The sequence below is a fragment of the Andrographis paniculata genome, unplaced genomic scaffold, assembly GCF_009805555.1.
Source record: "Andrographis paniculata isolate CXL003 unplaced genomic scaffold, ASM980555v1 Contig45END, whole genome shotgun sequence".
Lineage (NCBI taxonomy): Eukaryota > Viridiplantae > Streptophyta > Magnoliopsida > Lamiales > Acanthaceae > Andrographis > Andrographis paniculata.
Window position 1 is genome coordinate 2,788,563 of NW_026137579.1, and position 22,465 is coordinate 2,811,027.

At 38.6% G+C, this 22,465-nt stretch overlaps 8 protein-coding genes across 10 annotated transcripts; 5 read left to right on the forward strand and 3 right to left on the reverse strand.

Moving 5' to 3' along the window:
• Position 1: 1 nt before the first annotated feature.
• LOC127251859 (uncharacterized protein At5g39865) lies at positions 2-1,839 on the reverse strand. Its single transcript, XM_051275769.1, has one exon. The coding sequence runs from the start codon at positions 1,498-1,500 to the stop codon at positions 271-273; it is 1,230 nt and encodes a 409-aa protein (XP_051131726.1). The 5' UTR covers positions 1,501-1,839; the 3' UTR covers positions 2-270.
• Positions 1,840-5,481: 3,642 nt separating this feature from the next.
• On the forward strand, positions 5,482-6,366 carry LOC127251555 (uncharacterized). The gene has a single exon (XM_051275285.1). The coding sequence runs from the start codon at positions 5,482-5,484 to the stop codon at positions 6,364-6,366; it is 885 nt and encodes a 294-aa protein (XP_051131242.1).
• A 913-nt stretch (positions 6,367-7,279) lies between these two features.
• Positions 7,280-8,831, reverse strand: LOC127252047 (alpha carbonic anhydrase 1, chloroplastic-like). Its single transcript, XM_051276044.1, has 6 exons — positions 8,663-8,831; positions 8,362-8,585; positions 8,173-8,279; positions 7,976-8,078; positions 7,714-7,896; positions 7,280-7,636 (listed from the first exon to the last, which is right to left on the reverse strand). Exons 1-6 carry the CDS (start codon positions 8,733-8,735, stop codon positions 7,508-7,510), a joined length of 819 nt encoding a protein of 272 aa, XP_051132001.1. The 5' UTR covers positions 8,736-8,831; the 3' UTR covers positions 7,280-7,507.
• Positions 8,832-10,543: 1,712 nt separating this feature from the next.
• Positions 10,544-12,803, forward strand: LOC127251432 (myb-related protein 2-like). 3 transcript variants are annotated; one of them, XM_051275116.1, is made up of 7 exons: positions 10,544-10,654; positions 10,741-10,943; positions 11,055-11,131; positions 11,208-11,265; positions 11,351-11,423; positions 11,505-11,574; positions 11,692-12,803. In XM_051275116.1, exons 2-7 carry the CDS (start codon positions 10,742-10,744, stop codon positions 12,346-12,348), a joined length of 1,137 nt encoding a protein of 378 aa, XP_051131073.1. In that variant the 5' UTR covers positions 10,544-10,654; position 10,741; the 3' UTR covers positions 12,349-12,803. The 3 variants fall into 3 exon arrangements, with proteins under 3 accessions (XP_051131073.1, XP_051131072.1, XP_051131074.1); XM_051275115.1 differs by having other exon boundaries at positions 10,551-10,654; positions 10,734-10,943; XM_051275117.1 differs by having other exon boundaries at positions 10,559-10,943; positions 11,354-11,423.
• Positions 12,804-13,613: 810 nt separating this feature from the next.
• On the forward strand, positions 13,614-14,221 carry LOC127252039 (uncharacterized). The gene has a single exon (XM_051276036.1). It carries the CDS (start codon positions 13,669-13,671, stop codon positions 14,167-14,169), a length of 501 nt encoding a protein of 166 aa, XP_051131993.1. The 5' UTR covers positions 13,614-13,668; the 3' UTR covers positions 14,170-14,221.
• A 93-nt stretch (positions 14,222-14,314) lies between these two features.
• On the forward strand, positions 14,315-16,531 carry LOC127252037 (pentatricopeptide repeat-containing protein At2g36240). The gene has a single exon (XM_051276034.1). The coding sequence runs from the start codon at positions 14,489-14,491 to the stop codon at positions 15,950-15,952; it is 1,464 nt and encodes a 487-aa protein (XP_051131991.1). The 5' UTR covers positions 14,315-14,488; the 3' UTR covers positions 15,953-16,531.
• Positions 16,532-16,734: 203 nt separating this feature from the next.
• LOC127252036 (uncharacterized protein At5g03900, chloroplastic) lies at positions 16,735-21,529 on the forward strand. Its single transcript, XM_051276033.1, has 13 exons — positions 16,735-17,269; positions 17,378-17,485; positions 17,566-17,666; positions 17,755-17,835; positions 18,329-18,401; positions 18,490-18,555; positions 19,328-19,414; positions 19,794-19,859; positions 20,346-20,488; positions 20,560-20,646; positions 20,729-20,792; positions 20,966-21,109; positions 21,271-21,529. Exons 1-13 carry the CDS (start codon positions 16,871-16,873, stop codon positions 21,412-21,414), a joined length of 1,563 nt encoding a protein of 520 aa, XP_051131990.1. The 5' UTR covers positions 16,735-16,870; the 3' UTR covers positions 21,415-21,529.
• LOC127252040 (glucosamine 6-phosphate N-acetyltransferase-like) lies at positions 21,408-22,132 on the reverse strand. The gene has a single exon (XM_051276037.1). It carries the CDS (start codon positions 22,130-22,132, stop codon positions 21,644-21,646), a length of 489 nt encoding a protein of 162 aa, XP_051131994.1. The 3' UTR covers positions 21,408-21,643.
• Between the last annotated feature and the right edge of the window lie 333 nt (positions 22,133-22,465).

Genomic DNA, 22,465 nt, shown 5'->3' on the forward strand with positions numbered 1-22,465 from the left:
GTCTCTATATTCCAAGAAACTGAATGGTGAGCAAGACAATAATACCATTGAATTGGAAATCTGCATTAAAACTAGAACTAGACCCTCCTACAACCAAGTGACACAGGAATCAAACAATACACTAAAAACTTCCAGATTCAACTTTGTTGGAACAATTTTCAACTATCAATCAAAACCCATCGAGAATTCATTCAATCTCCCCGTGAGATTGGCAAAGGAAAAAAAAGAAAACGAATCCACAGGTGGTAATAAAAGTGGTAACTTGAATAGTTAACTACTGCAGAATGGGCACTGGATCAACCCATTCTCATTACACTTGTTGCACCTGACACTCTTCTTCCCATCCTTGCCCAGAAGCTTGCAGCTTCCATTGCAGACCGTACACATCACGAACCGGAAGCCGCCGCAGCCGGAGCAGGCGGCGGCCGCCTTCGGGATCCCGTCGAAAAGGATTCCCAATTTGCCACCCTCATCCAACTTCACCATTTCTTCTGCTCCACCAATCAACCTTCCTTTCACAAACACCAGTGGGACTTTCACATCCTTGCTGTTCATCAGTGCTCTCAACTCTTCCCTGTACCCCGAGTGCATCGACACGTCGCGCTCGATCATCTGGACATTCTGGGATTCGATGATCGATCTGGCGATGTTGCAGTCCTCGAATGTCTTCCTTATACCCCTCAATGTGGTAGTGTATATCACCACTGCATTTATGCCTCCCGGGGGGCACTTCCTCTTGTAAGAATCGAGCATGGCCTCCGCCTCTTGGGAGTGTTTGTCTTTCCAAGAAGTCGGTGAGGACGAAACCGAGACAACTTTCTTGAGCTCTTCCTCCTTCTGAAGTGATGGATCCAACAAGGGGCCTAAACTCTTCCTGGACAGAACAACACCTGAAGTATCAATCCTTAAACTATTACATCTCTTGACTGTGGGACTTCCCTTTATTGACGCCCACAGCCTCGGCGACGGCTTCTTGACACTATTGCTGCTGCATTCCTTCAGTACCAATTTAGGGCTATTTTCCAGTGACCTAATTCCGCCATTTCCTCTCACCTTATTCTCCTTCCCCACAACTTTCTTCACTTTTCTTGGTGAACCTATTTGGTTCATGAACTTGAGGGGGCTTCTGGCGTCGAAAAGCCTTGATTTTGGGCTCCTTCTGACAGCTGAAACTTCCTCTTCAAGACCCTCCATTAGCTCCCACGCATTGATTATCTCAGAAGGCTCCTCTCGTGGCGGGGAAGGCTGCTGCTGCTTCGTTTCTAACACATCTTCATTAATGATCTGCTGCTTTGTCACTTCTGCAGGCTGCTCTGGTTCATCATCATTTTCCTTCTCCTTCTCCTTGTCCAGATTGAGAACTCCATAGGTGCTTGAAGTGAGAGACACGACGTGGTCGGCGGCGGCGGCGGCGGCGGGGTGGTCTGCTTCGAGGTTTCTGCGGGGGGTTTGGATTACTCGAACTTCTTTAGCTACCAATTTCGACGAGACGCAACCCATTTGATTTCTTCTTCTTCTTCGCGAGTGGTGGGGAGAGAGAGTTTCATGTGGGGTTGTGCGTTTTCGAAATGTGCTTTGGGTTTTGAAGATGTAAGAAAAACCGTTACCTGGTGTGCCCGTGTGCAATTTGGCCAACGGTCGGAAATTTTCGAATAGATAGGTAAATTTCGCGAGGAAGCCCCTCTGCCTTTGGCTATTATCGCAATGGCCCCATAAACATTCCACAATTTGTCGGTTGGGCCCGGACAAGTATATGGGGTCAAAAAGAAAATACCAAAAACTGTACTAATTCGAGGGCGTGGGGAGTTGCAAATACAAGAGACGAAACAAACGAAGATACAATTTTGTATAAAGTAAAACCAATTTATTTTTTTTTTCAATTTTATTAGTTGACTTCAAATCTTCAATGATGGATATCGATTTCGTGGCCACGTTTTTGTATTTGCTAATAAAATTAATGGGTCCTTTCAATGTCACACAATTAATTGGGAATTCCTTTTTAATTACTCTTTTTTATGTAAATATATTACTTTCATGTATTGATGGTATGAACTTTTAATTTTTTTTAAAATGGATAATGGACCCTTAGCCATTTCATATTAATTTTGGTACATTATATATGGGTGGTTCAAAGGTTCATGTCACACAAACAATGGGCCATTAAATTTTGGAAAATGAACTATCTTTCCACATCAACTTTAGTTCGTTGAATTGATGAAAATTTGAATTAAATTATAATTATTATGTTGGTGCATAATATTGGGTAGTGAACTGCCAAAATTATTATTTGACTGATATGGAATCAAAATTGCGAACCATTAGAAAATGATATGATAAAATTGATATATATAAATATATATATTTAATTTAATGAACTCAATATAAACTTTTTTTTCTATGCTAATATTGATTGACTATTGACTCAGGGGGAGATATTTTTGGCAACAGTGGTAGAGGAAAAAAAAATATCTTGAATGATTTTAATGACGTGTCCGAATCAATTTAAAGTAATGAATCATTAATTGTCCACAAGACATTTTCTGAATTTCAGCACAGCTAAAACAAATTAGCACTGTTCAATTAATTGTACATTTTTTTTATTTTTTATTTTTTTTTTATTTTTGTAATGACGTGAAAATCGCAATTGCTATCAAATAATAATAATAATAATAATAATAATATTATTATGATTAGGCCAAGTATCTAAAATCAATCCTTGATGACAAACCATAAGAAACAATTAAGGGTGTGTTTGTTTGGGGGTTTGGATTTTGGATTGGGATTTGAATAGTAAAAATTTTGAATTTGAATAGTTGTATGATGTGATATAAATAGGGTTTGATGTGATGTTTTAAATGTAAAATTGATTTTTAGTATAATATAAAAAATGAAAAATAGGTGTTTGATTTGATATTTTTAGGGGAAAAAAATTGGATGAATAGTGGAAATCCTCCAAAATCCTTCAAACAAACACACCCTTAAAATGAATAAAATAAACATGCAGCTTATGATTCCGACACACTCGAAAAACAAATGTGGACAAAATAGGTAATTGATTCCTTATAAGACAATATTGAAACAATGCCAAAAAAACAAGACGTATTTTAGATTTTTATTTTTTATTTAATGTATTAAAAAAATATCAACTGTAAAAATTTTCCATCATTTGATACATATAATCCAATAAAAAAAAATGGTCTTTGTTTTATATTTTTAATTTATTTATTTTTTTATATGTTAAGTAGAAAAAAAAATCATTAATATAAAAAAAATTATATCAAACTATTAATTATTTTAAATAAAAAATTCTACATAATATATTATGTGAGTATATATAATTTGGTAAAATTGCTCTGATTTCAAATTTTAATATAATATCTTAGAAATTGTATGAGATCTCCTTATACCTTTAAAAGTAAATTATTTAAATTTAAAATTACAATCAAACACATTTAAGTTTGTTAGGGCAAGTTTTTTTTTTTTTTTAAAAAAAATACTATTCTCAATATATATATTATTCTTCCATAAAAAATTAAAATTTAATTTAAAATATTAATTTTTATATTATATTTCAAATACTTTACATTAAAAAAATTATTAAAATAAAAAACTTTATTCAAGTTTGAAGAAAATTCGAACCATCTTTCTTTTCCAGTCTTTCATTTCTAGAAAAAGCAAGAGTAAATAAATAAATAAAACCATCAGCTAATAAAGTTTTGTTTGTTGGCAATTCGGGACATTTTTGTGGTGTCTAATATTAATAATTCAAGCTATATTTATATAGAAACTTTTATAATTTTTTATATTATTTATAATAAACAATGAAAAAAAATATAGACAGAAGAAATACACTTAAATATCAAAATATATATTATGTAGTATCAAATATATGATATTCTATTATTGTCAAATTTTTAAAACTTCCCATATTAGTCGAATTTATTCCATTTTAAAATAATACTGTTCGAGGATTTTGGAAGCTTTTTTAATTTTATTACCAAATCAAATTACATATTAAATTTTACTTCTTTATATTAAATTTAAATTTAATTTAATATTAAAAAAATAAATATTTATTTTTATAAAAATATACTTCTCCGTCCCAAACACCTGCAACATTTCCTATTTTATTTGTCCTCAAACTCATTGCAACATTTTGAAATTTAGAAATAATTAATAAGGTTGCACAATATTTGGAATAGAGAGTATATAATATTTATTTATATTAGTATTAATTTAAGATTTTATTATTTAAAATCTAAATTCAAAAATTCAAACAAAAACACCCATAATTTGTTTGATTATGATTTAATATTGATAAAAATATTTTGTTTAAATAGTATTTGATGTAATACTTTATCAAAATAATAATACTTCTTCTGTCACGTTGAAATGTTATCATTTCTTAATTTATCAAAATAATAATACTTCTTCCGTCACATTGAAAGGTTGTCATTTATTAATTTAGTAATTGTAGTAGGTAACTAACATACTATCTCCATCCCGCATACCGTGTCTGTTACACTGTAGACACAGTATTTTAGAAGGGGTGTAATTACTAATTAGTAGATAATTAAGAATGTATCAGTGAAAATAATTATTCTATAATATAAATAATTATAAATTAAAATTGAGATAACTAATTAGTTTAATTAATTTAAAAAAAATAAATTAAAAAGTTTAAAACGAGATTAAAGTGTGTAATTATTTTTTAAAAAAGAAAAGTGACATGGTACGTGAGACGGACAGAAACGACAACGTGGACATAATATGCGGGACGGATGGAGTAATAAATATCTTTTCAACTTACACTATATTACACAAATGCTATTACTTTTATATTAGACAATACTAATATAAGTATTTTCGCCTTTTTTACTACAACTTATTATAATACTAATATTAAAAAATATATGTGTAAAAAAGTAAACGAGAACCTTGCATCAGAACGAAACGAAGTGAGTATATTCTTAATGGAAAATTGTATAATATTTCTATAGAATAAATAATTTTATTTTTAATTTAAAATAATAAAAGAAAAATCACTATTATACCCCCTTTGTCCCAAAACTATAGTCTGTGTATTCGACATGAGATATAAGGAATATTGATATTATATTGATAGTAGGTAAAAGGTACAGTTAAAAGATTTTTTGTCCTTGTATAAAAAATACTGACAATTATGTAATAATAATGAAAAGGTAAAATAATTTTATAATGATATATTTTTTATAGAAATGAGATCATTATTTTGGGACGGACAAAAATAATAAAGAGACGGAGTATATAATTTAAAAATTATAATTTATAATACGATTGGAAGAAATCGCTTCCAAACACACTTTTGAGTCTTCCTTCCTAATGTCTTTTCTGGTTTGATATTACGTATTGAAAATTCTTCCATTCCCATTCATTTCTCACCTTCTCCTTCTATTCTATTCTTCTTCTTCCAATCATCAATAAGATCTGCGCTCATCGACAATGCCTCAGGTCGATCTTGAAACGCTTGTTGCGTCTTGCGCCGGAGGAGGCGTCGACCTTAAAATTGCTTGCGAAACAGTGCCAGCGGCGGACGACGACCAGCCGCCGAAGAATCACGACGGTGGATCCGCCGAATTGCCGCCGGAATCATTCTGGCTGTCCAAGGACGCAGAGTACGATTGGTTCGACCGCAACGCCTTCTACGAGCGGAAAGAATCCACCAAACCCAACTCGAATCCGAATTCGAATCCCAATCCGAATCCGAATCCGAATCCAAATCCGAACTCAAATCCTAATTCTCAGCGGTTACCGGCGCACTTGAAGAAGCCCTCCATCATCGGATTGCCCAAGACTCAGAAAACCACTTACGTCGATTCGAGGCGGCGGACCTGCAAATCGGTGAACATAAGGCTGTTTCCTAAACGGACCCAGTCCTCCGCCGGAAAATCCGCGGCGCCTGTGGCGGAACCAGGCTCTCCGAAGGTCTCTTGCATGGGTCGGGTCAGATCTAAAAGAGGCCGCCGGAGGTCCAATTCCGCCAGACGAGCCGATAAACCGGCGGAGAAATCCATAGCCGGCGGGGAGAAGAAAAAGACCGGGTTTTATTCCAAACTAGCAAACATGTTCCGGTCCAGAAAGCAGCACAAAAAACCAAGCCGATCGGGCAGCAGAAGAGTGGCGGACCGGATGGAAGAACCGGCGGCCGTCGAACCGCAGCGGAAGAGCGTGAGTGTGAGAGTGCTAGAAATTCCGACAACTGCCGAGGCGCCGGCTCTTGGAGGGATGAAACGGTTCGCTTCGGGCCGGCGGTCTGGATCGTGGACCTCCGACGACTTCAATCAGGCGGCTTCCGGCGACCTAGATCGGCGCGTGTGTAGGGGTTGAAAGGCGGGTGGGAAGTCTTCGTCGCGGGTTTAAAACGGCGTCGTTTGATTCAAATGCCATGTTGGTAAACTGTTTTCCCTGTTAATTGTTACTGTTACTTTTTACATTAATACTATAATTTTGAGGGGGAAAAAAAAAAAGTACCGTCACTGATTCACATAATACTGTAAATATTCATGCTGTGTTTATGGGTGTGAGGATTTTTAATGTTTTATTTGTAATTATTTTAATAATAGAAGGTTTAATCAAGCACAAATTATGAATTCATTACTGGTAGATATTTAGGATTATTTTAATATAGATTGTAATCGACGGCGGTGATTAAACAATAATAAGGTAGAGAGAGTTTCCTGTATTGGACAGGCATAAGCATGCAGGGTAACATGACCCAGAATCATCCACCGAACAATGCTCGGGAGGGCCCGGGTGCTGAGCTCCAGCAGGATTGCTTCCAATGATTAGACTAGAAATAGGGGCATCAGGCATGGCGTGGCATTTGTTGACTAAGAAGAGTTGACTTATTCAACTCATAAATGAATGAGTAAACCATGAAGAGGTAATCCTCTCTACAAGTAGTAGTTACCAAGATATATTTTAGACTAGCTCTTTAATGTTCCAATCTTATTTTAGTAAAATTTTCAATAAAATTATACATAAACTATAATATTTTAAATAAAGGCTTTTGAAATATAGAGAATTTAAATAACTAATTGATCCATCCATCTGTCCACCTTAGTAAACATATTTTCCAGTTACAACAAATTAACAAAATAGCATATTTTTATTTATGTTTTAATATAAAAAAAAAAATGTATGAAAAAAACTTATCTTGGAAAGAAAAGATACTCAGCCATATATAGTTTCGTCCAAGTTAGGTTCGTTCGGGAGCAGTTGGACAAATTACACAAACAAATATGAAATATGCACACACACATATATGTATGTATGTATGCTTCTTTATTATTTTCAGTCACTAGTGTAGCTACGACATTTGCAACAACTGTCTAGTTCTCAAGTCCAACCAGAAATTAATACATACCCACACGCACGCACATATTGATTGATCGATGTTCCTTAATTAATTCATAAGAACAGAACAGAAATACGTATGTATGTCCGAATCCAATCCAAGGTAATCTGTTCAGTGGTGATCCTCGTACGCCTCGACAGGTCGGCCATTGGTGGGCTGGGAAGGCCGGGCATTGTTCTTGCACCTCATGTCCAGAGGCCCCTTCAGAGCCTGCACTTGTTCTTCCGATATCGATAGCTCCTACACACCCAAAACAGATATATATCATCAAATATACATAATTAATTACATTTATCCAATCCAATCTATGTCTTGACCTCGGCCAGGACTATGTAGGGAATATTCTCAGTGCAAGGAGGGGCACTGAAAGACCCCACGTATCTGTAATACTTCTTCGGAGTTCGTCTTATTTCCGGCGGGTGGAAGGGCCCGAATGGGATCGCCGGGCTTTTCTCCTCACTTCCAACCCGCACCGCCATTTCATTCAGTTTGCTGTAAATCTGCAAAACCCTCAAATCATCTCAGCCCTTCATCTTCCCATCTATTAATTAATATAATGTCATCGTCTACATTACGTACACTGGCAAGAAGCGGATCCGGGCGCCCGTATTTGTACAGCGTAGCCACCACTGCAATTTGGCCGTCGTCGGCAACGTGCACCATGTGAAGCTCCGCAGCAAATCTGCACACACACACACACTCATATATATGTATATATATTTATCCATCGACGATTCAACAACGTTAACTGTTAAACATCGATGATCGAAGCTTACCGTCGGCCATTGATTCGGTGCTCGGAGGGCGAATGCCAGTGCATTTGCTTGAAACTGTATTTCTTGCCATCGAAAATTATACCTCCTGTGTGATTAGGGTACTCTATCTGCAGTTAAGTAATTAATTGCTTAAACTTTTTACGACAGGGAAGGTAAGAACGGAGACGACAGGAAATTAGAAACCCTAACCCCGACAGTGAACTTGTAGTCGACTAAAGTGACATCGACAGAGTTGTATTCCCTGACGAGTGGCTTCAGCTTGGGGTTAACCACAGCCTGAGCTGTAACAATGTCGATTGGGGACTGTGATTTGCCCTTAGCACAGAGAGAGAAGTTTGGGTTCAGAGCCGCCCACCTGTCCGGACCCATGTCTCCTGAGTAAGTGAACTGAAGGGGTTTGTCGTCGTCCACCTCTGAAAAATTCATCTCCATCTTTGTTATAAATCCATGAATAAATGATTCAAACAAGGATGGAGACAAAGAATCGTACTAAGAGTTGTTACAGCATACGAGCCGACAATCAACAGCGTTGTTGTCAGAGCAAAAGCAGCAGCAGCAGCCATGGAGGTTCTTCTTGTTCTTGTTCTTGCTCTTGTTCTTTACTTCGATTATTGATGATTGAGGTGGATGGATGATTGATCCTACATTCTTCCAACATATATTGTCTGATTAATAATATAATATGCATATCTAGCAGCAAGTTGGTGTTTTGGATTAGGTGGGATGGGACTGTCTGTAGTGCCCACTTCCCACTTTCGTCGAACACATGCTCTCGACTTTATCTATATCAATCCTCAGAAGTGTGAATCATCACTCTTTGTTGCTTTTCTCCTTACACCTTTATTTTATTAAACGTTCGACATTCATCTTTGATTATTTATTCTGTTGTCATCAATCAACGACGTCCAGTTTGAAATTTCGATACAACTATTATACTTTATTGTACAGCAATGATTTGATAGTTTTTCCAGATAAATAGGAAATCATGGTAGATTTGCACAAGATCTTGTTGGTATCATGTAATAATTTCCCACAAAAAAAATGCAACTCTGGTTTTTGTTTGAAATTAAATTGAAAAAAGAAACACCCCAAAGCTGCACGTTTTTAATATCTAGTTGCCATTTTCTTGATAAGACAATTTAACTTTCCATTGATCATGAAAGCATTTACTGCTTCCGACTGCGATTAATGAGCATATTCTCTTCAACCCCTTTACTGGAACTGAGCTGCTCTGATCAATTTGAACTGGAACAAATGCTTCCTCCATTAAAGTTCACAGCTTTATTAGTATTTCTTTCTGGAACAACAATCAGTGGGAATGGCTGGCTATTCTAGCTTAGCTTAAATTAGGCACTAATGCAGATGAGATGAGGAGAATATGAGTGTGATTAAACAGCATGGCAATTTGATCAACAGAGAAAGCAAAACAGGGCAGCAGCAATAATACAGAAAAGGACAGACATGAAGAAAGGAATAGATGATATTGTTTCGAGGGCAGTACTTACTAGGACAAATCATTGATTGTGTCTGATTGCAGGCATCTGAAACTCTGTCGAGCCAAGCCATGAATGAGGATAAAGCATGAAAGGGGGAAAGTATGGGAATCCATCTTCTGTGGCTTTGAGTGGGGAAGAATAAGTGAAAAAACAAACATTCTTGACTTTTGTTTGAGTTAAAAGATTCTCAAACTTGTATTCTATTCTGCAGAATCTCACTTTCTTACATGGAATAACATTCTCTGGTCATTTCAGTTACGCGTAGCATCGGAAGCACGGCACGGCCTACATGAGATGATGAGTGATGTGATCAAATGTTAAAAGTAATGTAGAGCATGCAGATAAAATTTTTGTATTAATTGATCATTGCTGCACCAGTTTTGATAGCACCCCTTATCAATGGATGCTTTAGTCAACAGAATCTTGGAGGCGAAAGCGACGACTTGTTTCAGTAGATAGGGATTCCAATCCCACAATTCATTCCAGGAATGAGGTTCCAATATCTTTGCACAGATGACAAAATATGAGTGCACTGCAAAGAAGATCTCTGTTCTTGTACCTATTGGAAGGTTTAAAACTCTCCAAGAAAGCCATAGTGAATGAGGAACTTTTACATTGCTGGTGCACCTGTCTTAGAATGGAAATCGATGTTGCTAGAATGGACCCACAAATGAGTGGGAATGGAAGAACAATATCCCTCTTATATGCAGCTAGGAAAATGGGATTGGATCTGATGTTCTTCTGCAAGCCCTGTTCAAGATTCTCTATGCCTTCACTTGCATTGCATGATATGATGCCTTTCCCCACTTTTCCTTTATGTTCTTTCCACTGCTTATAAGACATCCCTCTACACAATGCCCACACCATTCAAGTCTTTTCACCAAACAGAATAATCCCAACAACACTACACAGCTTTTCTTAGCTTAGCCTAGCCTTGCAATGCTACTATACTAATTGAGTAATCAAGAATTCAGATCCCTTTTCAGGTATAACAGTGTTTCAGTTTAGTTTCCGTCCATCTTGACCATCATTGATCTTAATTTGGATGACATTGATGATTGCAAGTTAGCAGAATGTATCATCAGAATCACCAACGCGGGAAGAACATGCAAACTCCCACAAGAATGCACGTCCTTTCTGAAAGGCCCTTGTTCCTTGATGGCTGTGGAGATTCAGGGCTCGTGCTCTCCACGGATGCCAAGCCACGCCTGAAATGGACACCGGACCTCCATGAACGGTTCACAGAAGCAGTGAATCAGTTGGGCGGAGCGCAGAGTAAGTATATGAGCCGTTATCAATCCAAAAGCAATAAAATAGCACTCAGCTGCATTCGGATAAACCATACAGTCCCTTATAATATATATATATATATATGTTATGTTGCAGAAGCTACTCCAAAATCAGTGTTGAAGCTCATGGGAATCCAAGGACTAACCTTGTACCATTTAAAAAGTCATCTTCAGGTAAAATTCAAGCAGCAACAAATAGGAAATTACTAGCCTCCGGTATCATTTCTTACAAGAATATTTTTGCTTCCAGAAATACAGGCTGAGCAAAAATGTCCACGGACAGGCGAACACTGGCAGCAGCAAAACTGGTAAGAAATCTCAACTTGCAACACTGTTTTGAGTATGTATTAGACCTCTTATATATTGTTATGAAGACTATACAAACTTGTGCAGCAGCAGTGGATCGAGTACCGGGGGCAAATGGCGCACACAGTAGCATGCCAAACTCAGCAACTCAAACAACCAAGTACGTAATGAAATCCCTTAATTTCTTGTAGTCACATAGGTTACAAAGATTCTCTCGACTAATTTTGGTGTCTGCTATCAGGAACATGCCATTGGGAGAAGCCATACAGATGCAAATTGAAGTCCAACAGCAGCTACACAAACAGCTTGAGGTAAGAAACAAACGGTCCATGTATTGTGTTTTTTGATGGCTTTCGAATTTGAGAGGTTACAGAGAAGCTAGTTCAGACCACATTTGTTGTGATAATTAAGGTTACTTTTTTATGTAGGTACAGCGGCATTTGCAACTTCAGATAGAGGCTCAAGGTAAGTACCTGCAGTCTGTGCTAGAAAAAGCACAGGAAACACTCGAGGGGCAGAAAGGCGTAGAGGCTGCCAGGATCCAATTATCAGACTTGGCGTGCCGAGTATCCTCCCAATGTCTGAATTCAACGTTCCCAGGAATCAATGATCTGTCTCTGCCGAGACAACCCCATCAGCCAACAGACTGTTCCATAGACAGCTGCTTAACCTCATTCGAAGGCTCCCTCTGCAAAGACCAAGAGCTATGCAATAGTCTGATGGATTTGAAGCCCCTCAATTTTACAGCATCTCCAGAGGAGCCATGGTGCCATAACGACGTGAACAGGCCACAGAAAACTGAACTGAGATGGCATGAAAATACGAAAGGGAACAGAGGTTTATATGTAACCAAATCCAGTTGCTTATCAATGAGCATTGGACTTGAGAGCAGCCCTGGTAAATGCAATGGCAGAGCTTTGAATCAGGACATTAGCAGCAATGCCTTAACAGCATTGGAGGAGAAAAATTCGATAACAACATCAGAACCAAAGCTCCCTTTGTTTTCGACTAGACTAGACCTTAACATAGACGACAACAATGCTGGTTCAAGCAGCTTGGAATTAAACGGGTTCAGATTAACATAGATTAAAGTTTTCAAATTATTAGAGAAACCAAACATCACATTCTCAGAGTTTTAACATCCTCAAAAGCTAATAATAGAATCCAACTTTGTTCGTCCATTTCCCATATGGATTGATATCATAGTTTTGTATGATTTGAATACAAATCCAATCGATCAAGGAATTATTACAGCTAGCAGCCGTTTGGCGGCCACCGCCCCACCCCAAATCCTCAGACTTGGTCCAAAAGATTAAGCGCCTAATATACATGTCTGCAAAGTAACAATAGTTTAATGATCTACATAAAGTTAGAAGAATAGATATGCATGCCTAGCCATTGTCATTTTTTTCTTTGGGTGTGCCAAAAGCTGACAGTGATTGATCTTGAGTGGGGGAAGTGAATGCGTAGGGAATATTTGTCTTTTGTCCCTTTTCAGACTCGACCCTCATCTGCCTCTACTAAGAGAGAGCAAAACACAAAGGGGCACATATATTTATTATTATTTTTTTTTATATAAAACAAAATCTTGATGATCAATGAATGCACATATGGTAATTAAAAATGGCTGTCTTGATGAAGCAAGCATGTTTCATTTGTGTCGATCACCACAGAAATATCTTACATCCATTCATTATCAATTAGTAATTATTTTCTTATGCAAACGAATCCAGAAAGTATTCATATCATTTACTAGATTTCATATCTTAGCACTTTCTGTTGGTGGGGGCTTGATTGTGACTTGAAGTTGCCACAAACCTTCCTCTGATCTTTAGTGCCAAATTGCAAGAACACAGTGGGGAAGAAGGCTAGTTTATATCAACCATACGTCTTCATAACATCACACACCACTAATGCATTGTAGTGATGTCCTAATGAATGCCTACTCCATCTTCAAGTAGGCCCTATTTACAAATTGCTAGTAATTCTTTTTAACGTTCTTTTGAATATTTTTATCCCAAACCCACTATCTAAATTGAATACTTCTTGCAAGATCCACTCTCCTTCATCATGGTGGCAAGCAATAAAGGTTCAATAAAAAAACACATACAGAAAAAAGAGGCTGTATCCAAATAAGCAAGTATTATGGCAACTAAGAGTGGAGTCAATTAATGGGCAAGCAGCAGTCAACCACTATCTCCAAATATAATTGGTCCCCCAAAAAATTTTAATCTCAAAAACAAATCCACAGTAAAGATCACAAGGAAGAAAAAAAAATATAATCAAAATGGGCCCTTGGAAATTTTTACAAGAAAGTCATTCTTACCTGCTTCTATATATACACATCTTCAGGTCAGTCCCACACAGGTTTACAGCCAATTTACGTTGCCTTGCCTTGCCTTGCCATGGGAAACTGCATAGTTCATCAGGGAAAGCCTGTGAGGGTGATGAAAACTGATGGCAAAATCATTGAATACAAAGCCCCCATTAAAGTCCATCAAGTTCTGTCAGAATTCTCTCACCATGCACTGTCTGATAATCAGCTCCCTTTAGGGAAGCACCTCCATCCAAACACTGAAATGCTTCAGGGCCGCTTGTATTACCTCCTTCCTCTGCCCTGGACGCCGATGAAGAAAAAGAAGAACAGCAACAAGGTGGTCCGGTTTTCTGACGATGTTGTGGAAATGGAGGAGCCCGGGAAGGTTGTGAGAATTAAGCTTGTAATAAGCAAGAAAGAGCTGCAGGAGATGTTGGGAAGCGAGGGGATCATTTCAGATGGAGATGTGGTCTCTCAGGTGCAGACAGGCCCTGCTGCATATAAGATTCAAAGCATTTCCAGAGATGGCGGCATCTCTCCCAGAGGATGCCTACCAGGTGCCCTGGAAACCATCCCTGAATCGAACTAGTTGTTATCAAACAAAAAAAAAAACACAAAGCTTTAGATTAGATGATAGACAATGTCAAGGTGCATAGAGTCAGTTTAGTTTTGGATCAGAGATGTACAATGATACTTCTTATTAACTAATAGATTGATACTCAAATAGTATCGTTTACTAAATTTGTCGTCTTGAAAAATCTAATCTTTTTTCTTTACTGAGTTTAAGAAACGCGACTTTGGTATTTGACAGCTTCGAATTCAGAAAAGCGACTCTTTACCAAAAAACGAAATAAATTTGGGAATGTTCTTGGGAAGACGACGGCGGAGCAACCAGCAGCCACGGCGGAATGTCTCGGAAGAGAGCCTTGTATAAGTTATTAGAGCCCCGTCCACAGCCTCCGGCGCCGCCACCGCCTCCTCCTCTCCCTCTTCCTCTTCCGGACCTCTCCCCGGCGCTTTCTGCTCTCACCCCAGTAGATGCCTTATCCGCGAAATCGCAATTAACACAGCTCACCACTCTCCTCAAAGCGCACCTCAAGAAGAGCTCGATCACCATCACGCCGAAGGACCTCCTTCTCTTCTTCAAATCTCGACTTCGCCACCACCCCAGGCTGAGCCATCTCGATTTCTATCTCTTCCGTTACGCCGCCACACTCGACTCGTTCCGCCATGATCACACCACATTCGAGTATATGGTGCGCTCTCTTGTGAGCACGAACCGCCTGGATTCTCTCACCACGCTTTTGGAGTTCATCGCTTCCAATCCTTGCCCGTGCTCGGACGGTATCTTTTCTTGTTCTAAAACTGAATCAATATTCCGCGTTTCCATCGATTCGTTTTGTAGGACTGGTCGATTTGATGATGCACTCTATGCGTTTGATGTTATGAAAAGGTCAATTGATGGTAAGCCGAGTGTTGCATTGTATAATATTGTGATCCATGGTTATGTTAAGTTTGGGAAATTCGATAAGGCGCTTGAATTTTATAGAAAGATGATTCAGGAGAGGGTGAAACCTGATGTCGTCACCTTCAATATTTTGATCAGTGGGTATTGTAGGGATAACAAATATAGTTTGGCAATGGAAGTTTTTGAGGAGATGAAACAGAAAGGGTGTGTTCCTAATGTGGTTACCTTCAATACCTTGATCAAGGCATTCTTTAGGGATGAAAAGGTTGAGCAGGCAGTTGGGATGGCTAATGAAATGATTGAATTGAGGTGTGGGTTTTCAAGTGCTACATGTGATATTCTGATCGACGGGCTATGCAGAAAAGGGAAGGCCATGGAGGCAGCTGCTTTCATGATTGAGTTTTTGAGAAAAGGGGTTTTGCCAAAAGGGTTTGATTCATTTGTTTTAACAGAGACACTTTGCATCCATGGGAAGCCGGAGAAGGCACTTGAATTGGTGGATGAGCTCTGGGACAAAGGTTATGCTCCTAGCTTGGTTTCTTGCACAACTTTGATTGAAAGTTTATGTAAAATTGCACAGATTAAGAAGTCTGTTAAGTTGATGGATAAAATGCTGAATGAGGGCATCATCCCGGATGGCGTGACGTTCACTTGTTTGCTTGGCTACATGTGTCGTGTGGGAGAAACATTGGAAGCCAATAAATTGAGGTTGTTGGCTTCTAGGAAGGGCCTGGATTCTGATGGTATGATGTACCGGATTTTAATTTCAGGCTGCATCAGTGAAGGCAGGAAGAGGGAGGGGGAAGTTCTGGTGAATGAGATGTTGGATGGAGGGTTTATTCCTGATATTGCAACTTACAATAAATTTATGTATGATCTTGCTGCATCGAAAGGGCTACCGTGAATGGATGTTATTCTTATTCATGGTATAATCGCTGAAACTTTCTGCATCCAGGATCAATGACTTCCACCACATCTTGTGACAGAAGATACGAAGGGCTACGGCAGTAGCAAGAGTCTTTCTCCAACACAGACACATCAAAGATGCAGGCAACTCAGCACTGGAATCCCGATGGCAAACCTTCTAAAGAAGAGGGAGATACCGAGTTCACACGAGCAGGCCGAGCCAGGCCTCATCGATGAAACAGCCTATATATGACGAGCATTCCAAGGCCTGTACCCAATCCAAGCCGCATAGGCAGTATTGCATTATGGAAGTATTCAGTCGCTGATTCATCAACAGATGCTGCAACTATAGAATCAATATTCCAAATTGATGTATATTTTTTTAGTGCAAATCTTTGTTTCTTGTCCTCTTATAACACCATTGCTGGTCTAAAGACTTGAATCAAGACTTAAATTCTAAATCAGAACTGCCGGGGGTTAAACAACTCGACGGAAAAAAACACTAGGCAAACCATGTGTGGCAGATGGACCTGAAGCATTGGGGGTTTGAATCCATGACCTCACAGTTACAAATCCAACCATTACATCACTGGCTCATCCCTACGGGGACATATAAATAAATGGATGGTTCTTTCATTCTTCCTTTGGCTTTGAGAAAATTAAGTGGCTACACTCGACACTTGTCGAGGGTAAAAGTGTCAATCTACAGCTATCATCCTCCCGCTCCCCAATCAACTACAGAGTTGGCTTCATCCCTGCCAAGAAAATATATTACGTTCCCTTCGATCTATCTGCCTATCTCCACGCTACAGCGGTATATTTTGTAGCAGAAAAGTCGCACAAATATCTTTTTATTTTCCATGGCTGAAAACCTAACCAGAAACCAATAGGAAAGCCTTCATGTGCAAAGCCGTAAATGGCTTCCATGTCGGCCTACTTCGCTGTTGCCCCCAAGCCTCGCTCTCTGGGCATCTCTTCTAAGCCCTATAATCCCTATCAATTCCACTACTTTTCCCCCTTGCCATCCCGGATTGTTCCTGAACGCACAAAATTTCGCTGTCCCAACACCTCTATATCTTTGATTAGGGCTAGCAGTAGTGTCGAAGATGTCGCGACGGCGTCGACAGTTAGGCCCGGCGGTGCTGTGGAGAGCGATAAATTACCGTCCGACGTACGGAATCGAGCGATGGACGCCATTGATTCCAGTGGGAGGAGAGTAACCATTGGAGACGTGGCTAGCAAGGCTGGGCTCAAGTTGAATGAAGCACAAAAGGCACTCCAGGCACTGGCAGCTGATACCGGTGGCTTCTTAGAGGTCATTTTCATCCTTTTTCGGATAGGGTTTACATGGAGCAGGCATTTTTTTTATATGCCTAAATTGCAATTAATTGATTATGTTTGTGTTGTTCTTGCCCTTTGATAGGTGTCGGATGAAGGTGATGTTTTGTATGTTTTTCCCAAGGATTATCGAACAAACCTTGCTGCCAAATCATTTAGGATAAAATTTGAACCATTGTTGGAAAAGGGAAAGGTATGGACGTTTTGTTTGTGGGTTATCATTGGTTTAGCCTTGTTACATTTTTGGGTGAAATGAAATATTTTTAATTACAGATGGCCGCCGAGTATTTAGTGAGAGTTTCCTTTGGGACAGCTTTGATTGCATCCATCGTCATTGTATATACCACCATAATTGCTATTGCCTCCAGCAGCCGGTAAAAGTCTTGATTTTTTGCATGTCTGCTTCTTAGTTTTGAAGATTACAGCATGTTATAACTACTTCCTCTTCGTGGTTTCCAACAGTGAGTCCGACAGTCGTGGCAGACGAGGAAGATCTTATGACAGTGGCTTTAACTTTTACTTCAGTCCAACTGATTTGTTCTGGTAGTATATCCGACTCATTATATAAAATACAAATGTCCTATCATATATCCGGTTCATTTTAAGTTTTTTCCTAATTTCTAGAGCTTAGGACCTACTAATTTGGCATCGGGGTTCCTTGAATGGGAAGAATCAATGGACAGTGTCAATCCTTGCCTGTAGTTTGGTATGAAGGGACAGGAAGGGTTGAGAAGGAACAGGCATTTCTAAGATATTTTAGGTTTTAATCCCTGATTGTATTAAATTCAGAAGATCTAGTTGTATCGTCATAGTTGTTTCTTAAGTGTCTGAAATGAGTGAAAAAGATGATGGAAAGTTGTGTATAGTCAGTTCTACAAAACAATTTAAAAATTTCTCCCTTGATATAGCGTGCAGACCTTTGGAGTGGAGAGTCTATAAGTACCAAATGAGCTCTGAATGTTAATGACCTTTTGTATGATCTTCACAAACCTGGAGAAAGCTTCAGACAACTTACCTCTCTATTTTCTGTATCCAGGTATTGGGATCCTTATTATTATCGAAGACGAAGAGTTAAAGATGCTGATGGTGGAATGAACTTCATTGAATCTGTAAGATTTGACCTCCTAATTCTCAGTTCTATAATTTTTTTCCCCACTCTTATTGATAGATAAATTATTCACCTTCTCTACTTTTCAGGTTTTTTCCTTTGTATTCGGGGATGGTGATCCCAATCAAGGGATTGAAGAAGAGAGGTGGAAGTTGGTAATATTGGGGCACTGATTTCAGTGGTCCGTTACTCTATTATTTTTATTGCACTATGGTGACTATACTGTTGTGTTACATCTTAAATTTTTTTCCAACCTCAGAAATATGACGTATTTTCATTATATCAAATATGCACAAAAGTCCACATTTTTTTTCTCTTGTATGCGCCAGCTCAACAGGTAGAAAAATGATTCATTGGCTTGTAATGGGAGAAGGGGATGACATAGAAATTATGGAAGGAAACTATTATGAGAGGCATGTTGTAGAATGGGTTGCTAGACCTCATCTGGAAAAAATTATAATAGGGAATTTTGTCGTATGCAATCAAACTTGAATTCTAATTTGGTTAGTGCCAAGGCATTTAATGGATTTCTGTGATCATGATCGTGTTTAATTTTGTGGAGTCATCTTGCAACTCATGCACCATTTTTGGGTTTTTTAACCTCACCTTTGGAGAATTCTTTTGGGATTTGATGCTGCAGATATGACAACTTACTTTGAGGCTGAGGCTCATTCTTTTTTAGATTGTTCACAGTAGTAAAAAAGAAAGTAAATTTGTATTCAAATCTGGTTGGTTTTGGCACTTAATGTTGAACCTTTCACATTGTTGCGAATCTTTTGTCTTAGATGCATGTCTGTAATCAGATCCATGAATCTAGGTATTGATTGCACCTCTCTTTCTATATCTCAGCAACTATTTTTCGGTGATAATTTCTCTCCCTGCTGACCCCGCATGATGATTATGATGAATGTCTCACCCAATCTGCAGATCGGACAGTACATAGCTTCAAATGGTGGAGTTGTCACGGCTGAAGAACTTGCTCCATATCTTGACTTGGAGACTTCTGGAAAAATGGTAATTGCCAACCTCACTTTTGCTATACAAAATATTCCCCTACTGATTTTGTAAACATTTGGAACATTCTAGCTTTCTATTTCCCAGAGAACTGTCAAATATTTTCAGTAACCATCAATTTGCAATACATCCTTTTAGCAGTTAGTAAAGCAGCTTTTCTATGATATATCATTTGAAGTCTTGTTGTTTATAGAAAGACCTTTAGTTTTGTTGTCTTATTTTCGTATCCAATATCTTTGGTTTCAGAGTTCACTCGTTCTTTTGTTTCTGTATTTTTCCTTTGATTTGTTATGTGCATACAGGTTAATTAATCTTTATCTGTCTATTTTGATCAAATTTTCTGATATGCTATTTATTAGATTATTTTCATTGGCTCCAGGATGATGACTCGTACATCCTACCAGTACTACTGCGATTTGAGGGCCAGCCTGAAGTAGATGAAGAGGTCAGACAGGATTCGGTTTTCTGTACATTCATAATTTATGAAATGCATGTGGGATTATTTATTTATTTTTTTCCCTGGAGGATGTGAATGATTTCCTTCAAAACGCTATTGTGAGCTATCTGTCCAAAGTGAATGTGTTTTTATTTGTGTGGAACCCTTTTCTGTTTCTGGTTTTGCAAACCATACCAGTAGGCTTGTGGGAGGGGGTGGGGTTACTAGGAGGATTGCACACGGGTCTTGTGCTCTAGATAAGACCTACATGATATCTGTTTCTTTTGATTATGCGTTGACTTCATTACCAGAATTGAACTGTTCCTTGATCAATTTCTATTTTCCTAAATGGCTGAATGTATGGACGGGATAGTGTCTATTTCGGGTCTAGGGTTGCTATGAAGATATGCTAGTATTCTCTCCTAGTTTATCAATTCCATGACTATTCAAACTGAACCGACAGCTCTTTTTCAATGAAATGGATCTGCATTGCAGGGGAATATTTTGTACCGTTTTCCATCACTGCAACGTACTGCATCTCCACAGAGGAGTGGGAAGAAAGAATATGTAGGTAGAAGATGGTCCGATTGGGTTGGAGAAGTTCAGAAGTTCTTTAAGGAAAAGAAATGGCAATTTAGGTAGACTTTACATACCTTAATGCTTTAATATGGTTGACACTGTCTTCTAATGTTAATTAATTTTTCTCCAGCAAAACTAGTGCTTCAGAAAGGGCAATGGTGATTGGTCTCGGGGGACTTAATCTGTTTGGAGTTATAATTCTTGGCACCATGTTAAAGTAAGATTCTTTATTGTGGGTTTTCACTGTATACCTTCGAGTTTTTCCATAAATCGTCTAACTTCTGTTGAATTTAATTCAGGAATATGACCACCAGTCCAAGTGGATTCATATCATTTGTGTCCGACATATTTCCCCTGCTTCAGGTACTCATTCAACTGTAATCTCTGAAAATGATGAAAGTTGTGGTTACCAGTTTACGATAATGTTGTTTTGTATTACACCAAAAGTCAGACCGCCCTAAACTTCACCTGTCATTTGGACAGCCAACATTAGAAGCTATTGATCTAGTGTTCTCTGAGTTTTATTATCCTTGCAGATCTATGCAGGATCTTTCTTTGCAATCCCATTAATTCGATGGTTTTTCATTCAAAACACGAATGCTAAAATTGCCAAGAGGAATCTAGCCAGGGAGCAAGTTGCCAAGGTGCTCGAATCGCCAGATCTTTCTCTGAGGCGTAAGGTAAACAAAAAGATTAAATGACTCTCCTCTTGAGATCTTTCCCCTACACATTAAAACAAACATTTACAATTCCCAGCCATCATTTTCTTCCCTTAGACTGTTTCTTTAACTATGACTGCATCCATTTGTGCACTTTCTAAACAACTTTGTAAAACTTTCAGCTTCTAAGTGCCCGGGACATGGCTCAGAGGACATTCATCAGCAAGGATAAAATTGTGTACAGTACCGAAAAGGATTTGTACGAGCAGGACTACGACACTCGAGAATGGGATCAAAGATTCAAAGAGCTCGAAAAAACTGAATAATTATTGCCTTTACTCTATTGTGTATTCATAAGGATGCAATAACCTTACTGCCTGAACTCTCTTTTTGTAGTAAAAAACAACTTGATATTCTCGAATATAAATTGCTTTTTGAGAATACCATTCTCCAAAAATGAACAGCAGTAATGTACAGAACAACAATATGATCAGATTATTTATGTTCTCTTAATTGAAATGTTTGTAATGCAGAAAGTAGAAGATGATGCATCCATCAAGTGAAGTATCTCACCATCTGAATTTCCTTATGCTTGAAACCGCACCTCTCGTAGAATGCTTTGTTGTTGGGGCTGCAATCCAGGATCACCTTGTAACATCCCATGGCCTGGGCATGATCCGAAAGGAACTTTATGATCTTCTTGCCTAATTGCTTTCCTCGTAAACTAGATTCCACCACCACATCTTCAATGTGACCAGCTTTGCCACAATACCTCAAGAACTTCTTCTCGATGAATATGCTCCCAGTAGCAACAATCTTTCCAGAATCTTTGTCCTCTATGACGCATATGAGATGATCGTCGCCTGATTTGGCGATTTCATAAAATCTTTCTTTGAATGCCTCCTCGGATATAGAAGCGCAACAGGTCAGCTGCTGGAGTAGCTCGATGAAACCCTTGTTCTTGTCGGAGATCTCCAATCTCCTAACTGTAAACTTATCTTCTTCCGTGGAAGAGTTTCCCGTTTCCATTTTCCCTTCAAGCATGAGATGGAAAATTAGAGCAGAGTTTGGTGTAACACGGATTAAAAAATGGAGATCACATCAAACCGGAACCGTCCCTGAGATGAAACCGGCTTTTCCACGGTTCGGTTTCGGTCGAACCATAAACCGCCTGTTCAAACCGGTATTTTTGTTTCTTCCCAATCCATGCCGCCGCCCTCTCCCACTTTCTTCCCCGTCTTTCTTTCTTCTTCCTCTTCTTCGTTGCTTTCTCCTCCTCCTCTTTTCTTTCTTCTTTTTGTTCCTTTTTCTTCTTCTCCTTCTGCTTCTAAGTTGTGGCGTCGCCTTTCGCCCGAAGACGAAGTCCGCCGCCGCCGC

Excerpts from the sequence above, each read along its gene's own strand:
- LOC127252047 (XM_051276044.1), bottom strand. The coding sequence starts at position 8,735 with ATGGCTGCTGCTGCTGCTTTTGCTCTGACAACAACGCTGTTGATTGTC. Across the intron at positions 8,280-8,361 it reads ACTACAAGTTCACTGTCGGG|ATAGAGTACCCTAATCACAC; the intron begins GTTAGGGTTTCT and ends ACTTAACTGCAG. Across the intron at positions 7,637-7,713 it reads CCTACATAGTCCTGGCCGAG|GAGCTATCGATATCGGAAGA; the intron begins GTCAAGACATAG and ends TTGGGTGTGTAG.
- LOC127252039 (XM_051276036.1), top strand. The coding sequence starts at position 13,669 with ATGGGAAACTGCATAGTTCATCAGGGAAAGCCTGTGAGGGTGATGAAA.
- LOC127252036 (XM_051276033.1), top strand. The coding sequence starts at position 16,871 with ATGGCTTCCATGTCGGCCTACTTCGCTGTTGCCCCCAAGCCTCGCTCT. Across the intron at positions 20,489-20,559 it reads GAAAAGAAATGGCAATTTAG|CAAAACTAGTGCTTCAGAAA; the intron begins GTAGACTTTACA and ends ATTTTTCTCCAG. Across the intron at positions 21,110-21,270 it reads ATCTTTCTCTGAGGCGTAAG|CTTCTAAGTGCCCGGGACAT; the intron begins GTAAACAAAAAG and ends TAAAACTTTCAG.
- LOC127251432 (XM_051275116.1), top strand. The coding sequence starts at position 10,742 with ATGTATCATCAGAATCACCAACGCGGGAAGAACATGCAAACTCCCACA. Across the intron at positions 11,266-11,350 it reads CACTGGCAGCAGCAAAACTG|CAGCAGTGGATCGAGTACCG; the intron begins GTAAGAAATCTC and ends AAACTTGTGCAG. Across the intron at positions 11,575-11,691 it reads AGCTACACAAACAGCTTGAG|GTACAGCGGCATTTGCAACT; the intron begins GTAAGAAACAAA and ends TTTTTTATGTAG.
- LOC127252040 (XM_051276037.1), bottom strand. The coding sequence starts at position 22,132 with ATGCTTGAAGGGAAAATGGAAACGGGAAACTCTTCCACGGAAGAAGAT.
- LOC127251859 (XM_051275769.1), bottom strand. The coding sequence starts at position 1,500 with ATGGGTTGCGTCTCGTCGAAATTGGTAGCTAAAGAAGTTCGAGTAATC.
- LOC127251555 (XM_051275285.1), top strand. The coding sequence starts at position 5,482 with ATGCCTCAGGTCGATCTTGAAACGCTTGTTGCGTCTTGCGCCGGAGGA.
- LOC127252037 (XM_051276034.1), top strand. The coding sequence starts at position 14,489 with ATGTCTCGGAAGAGAGCCTTGTATAAGTTATTAGAGCCCCGTCCACAG.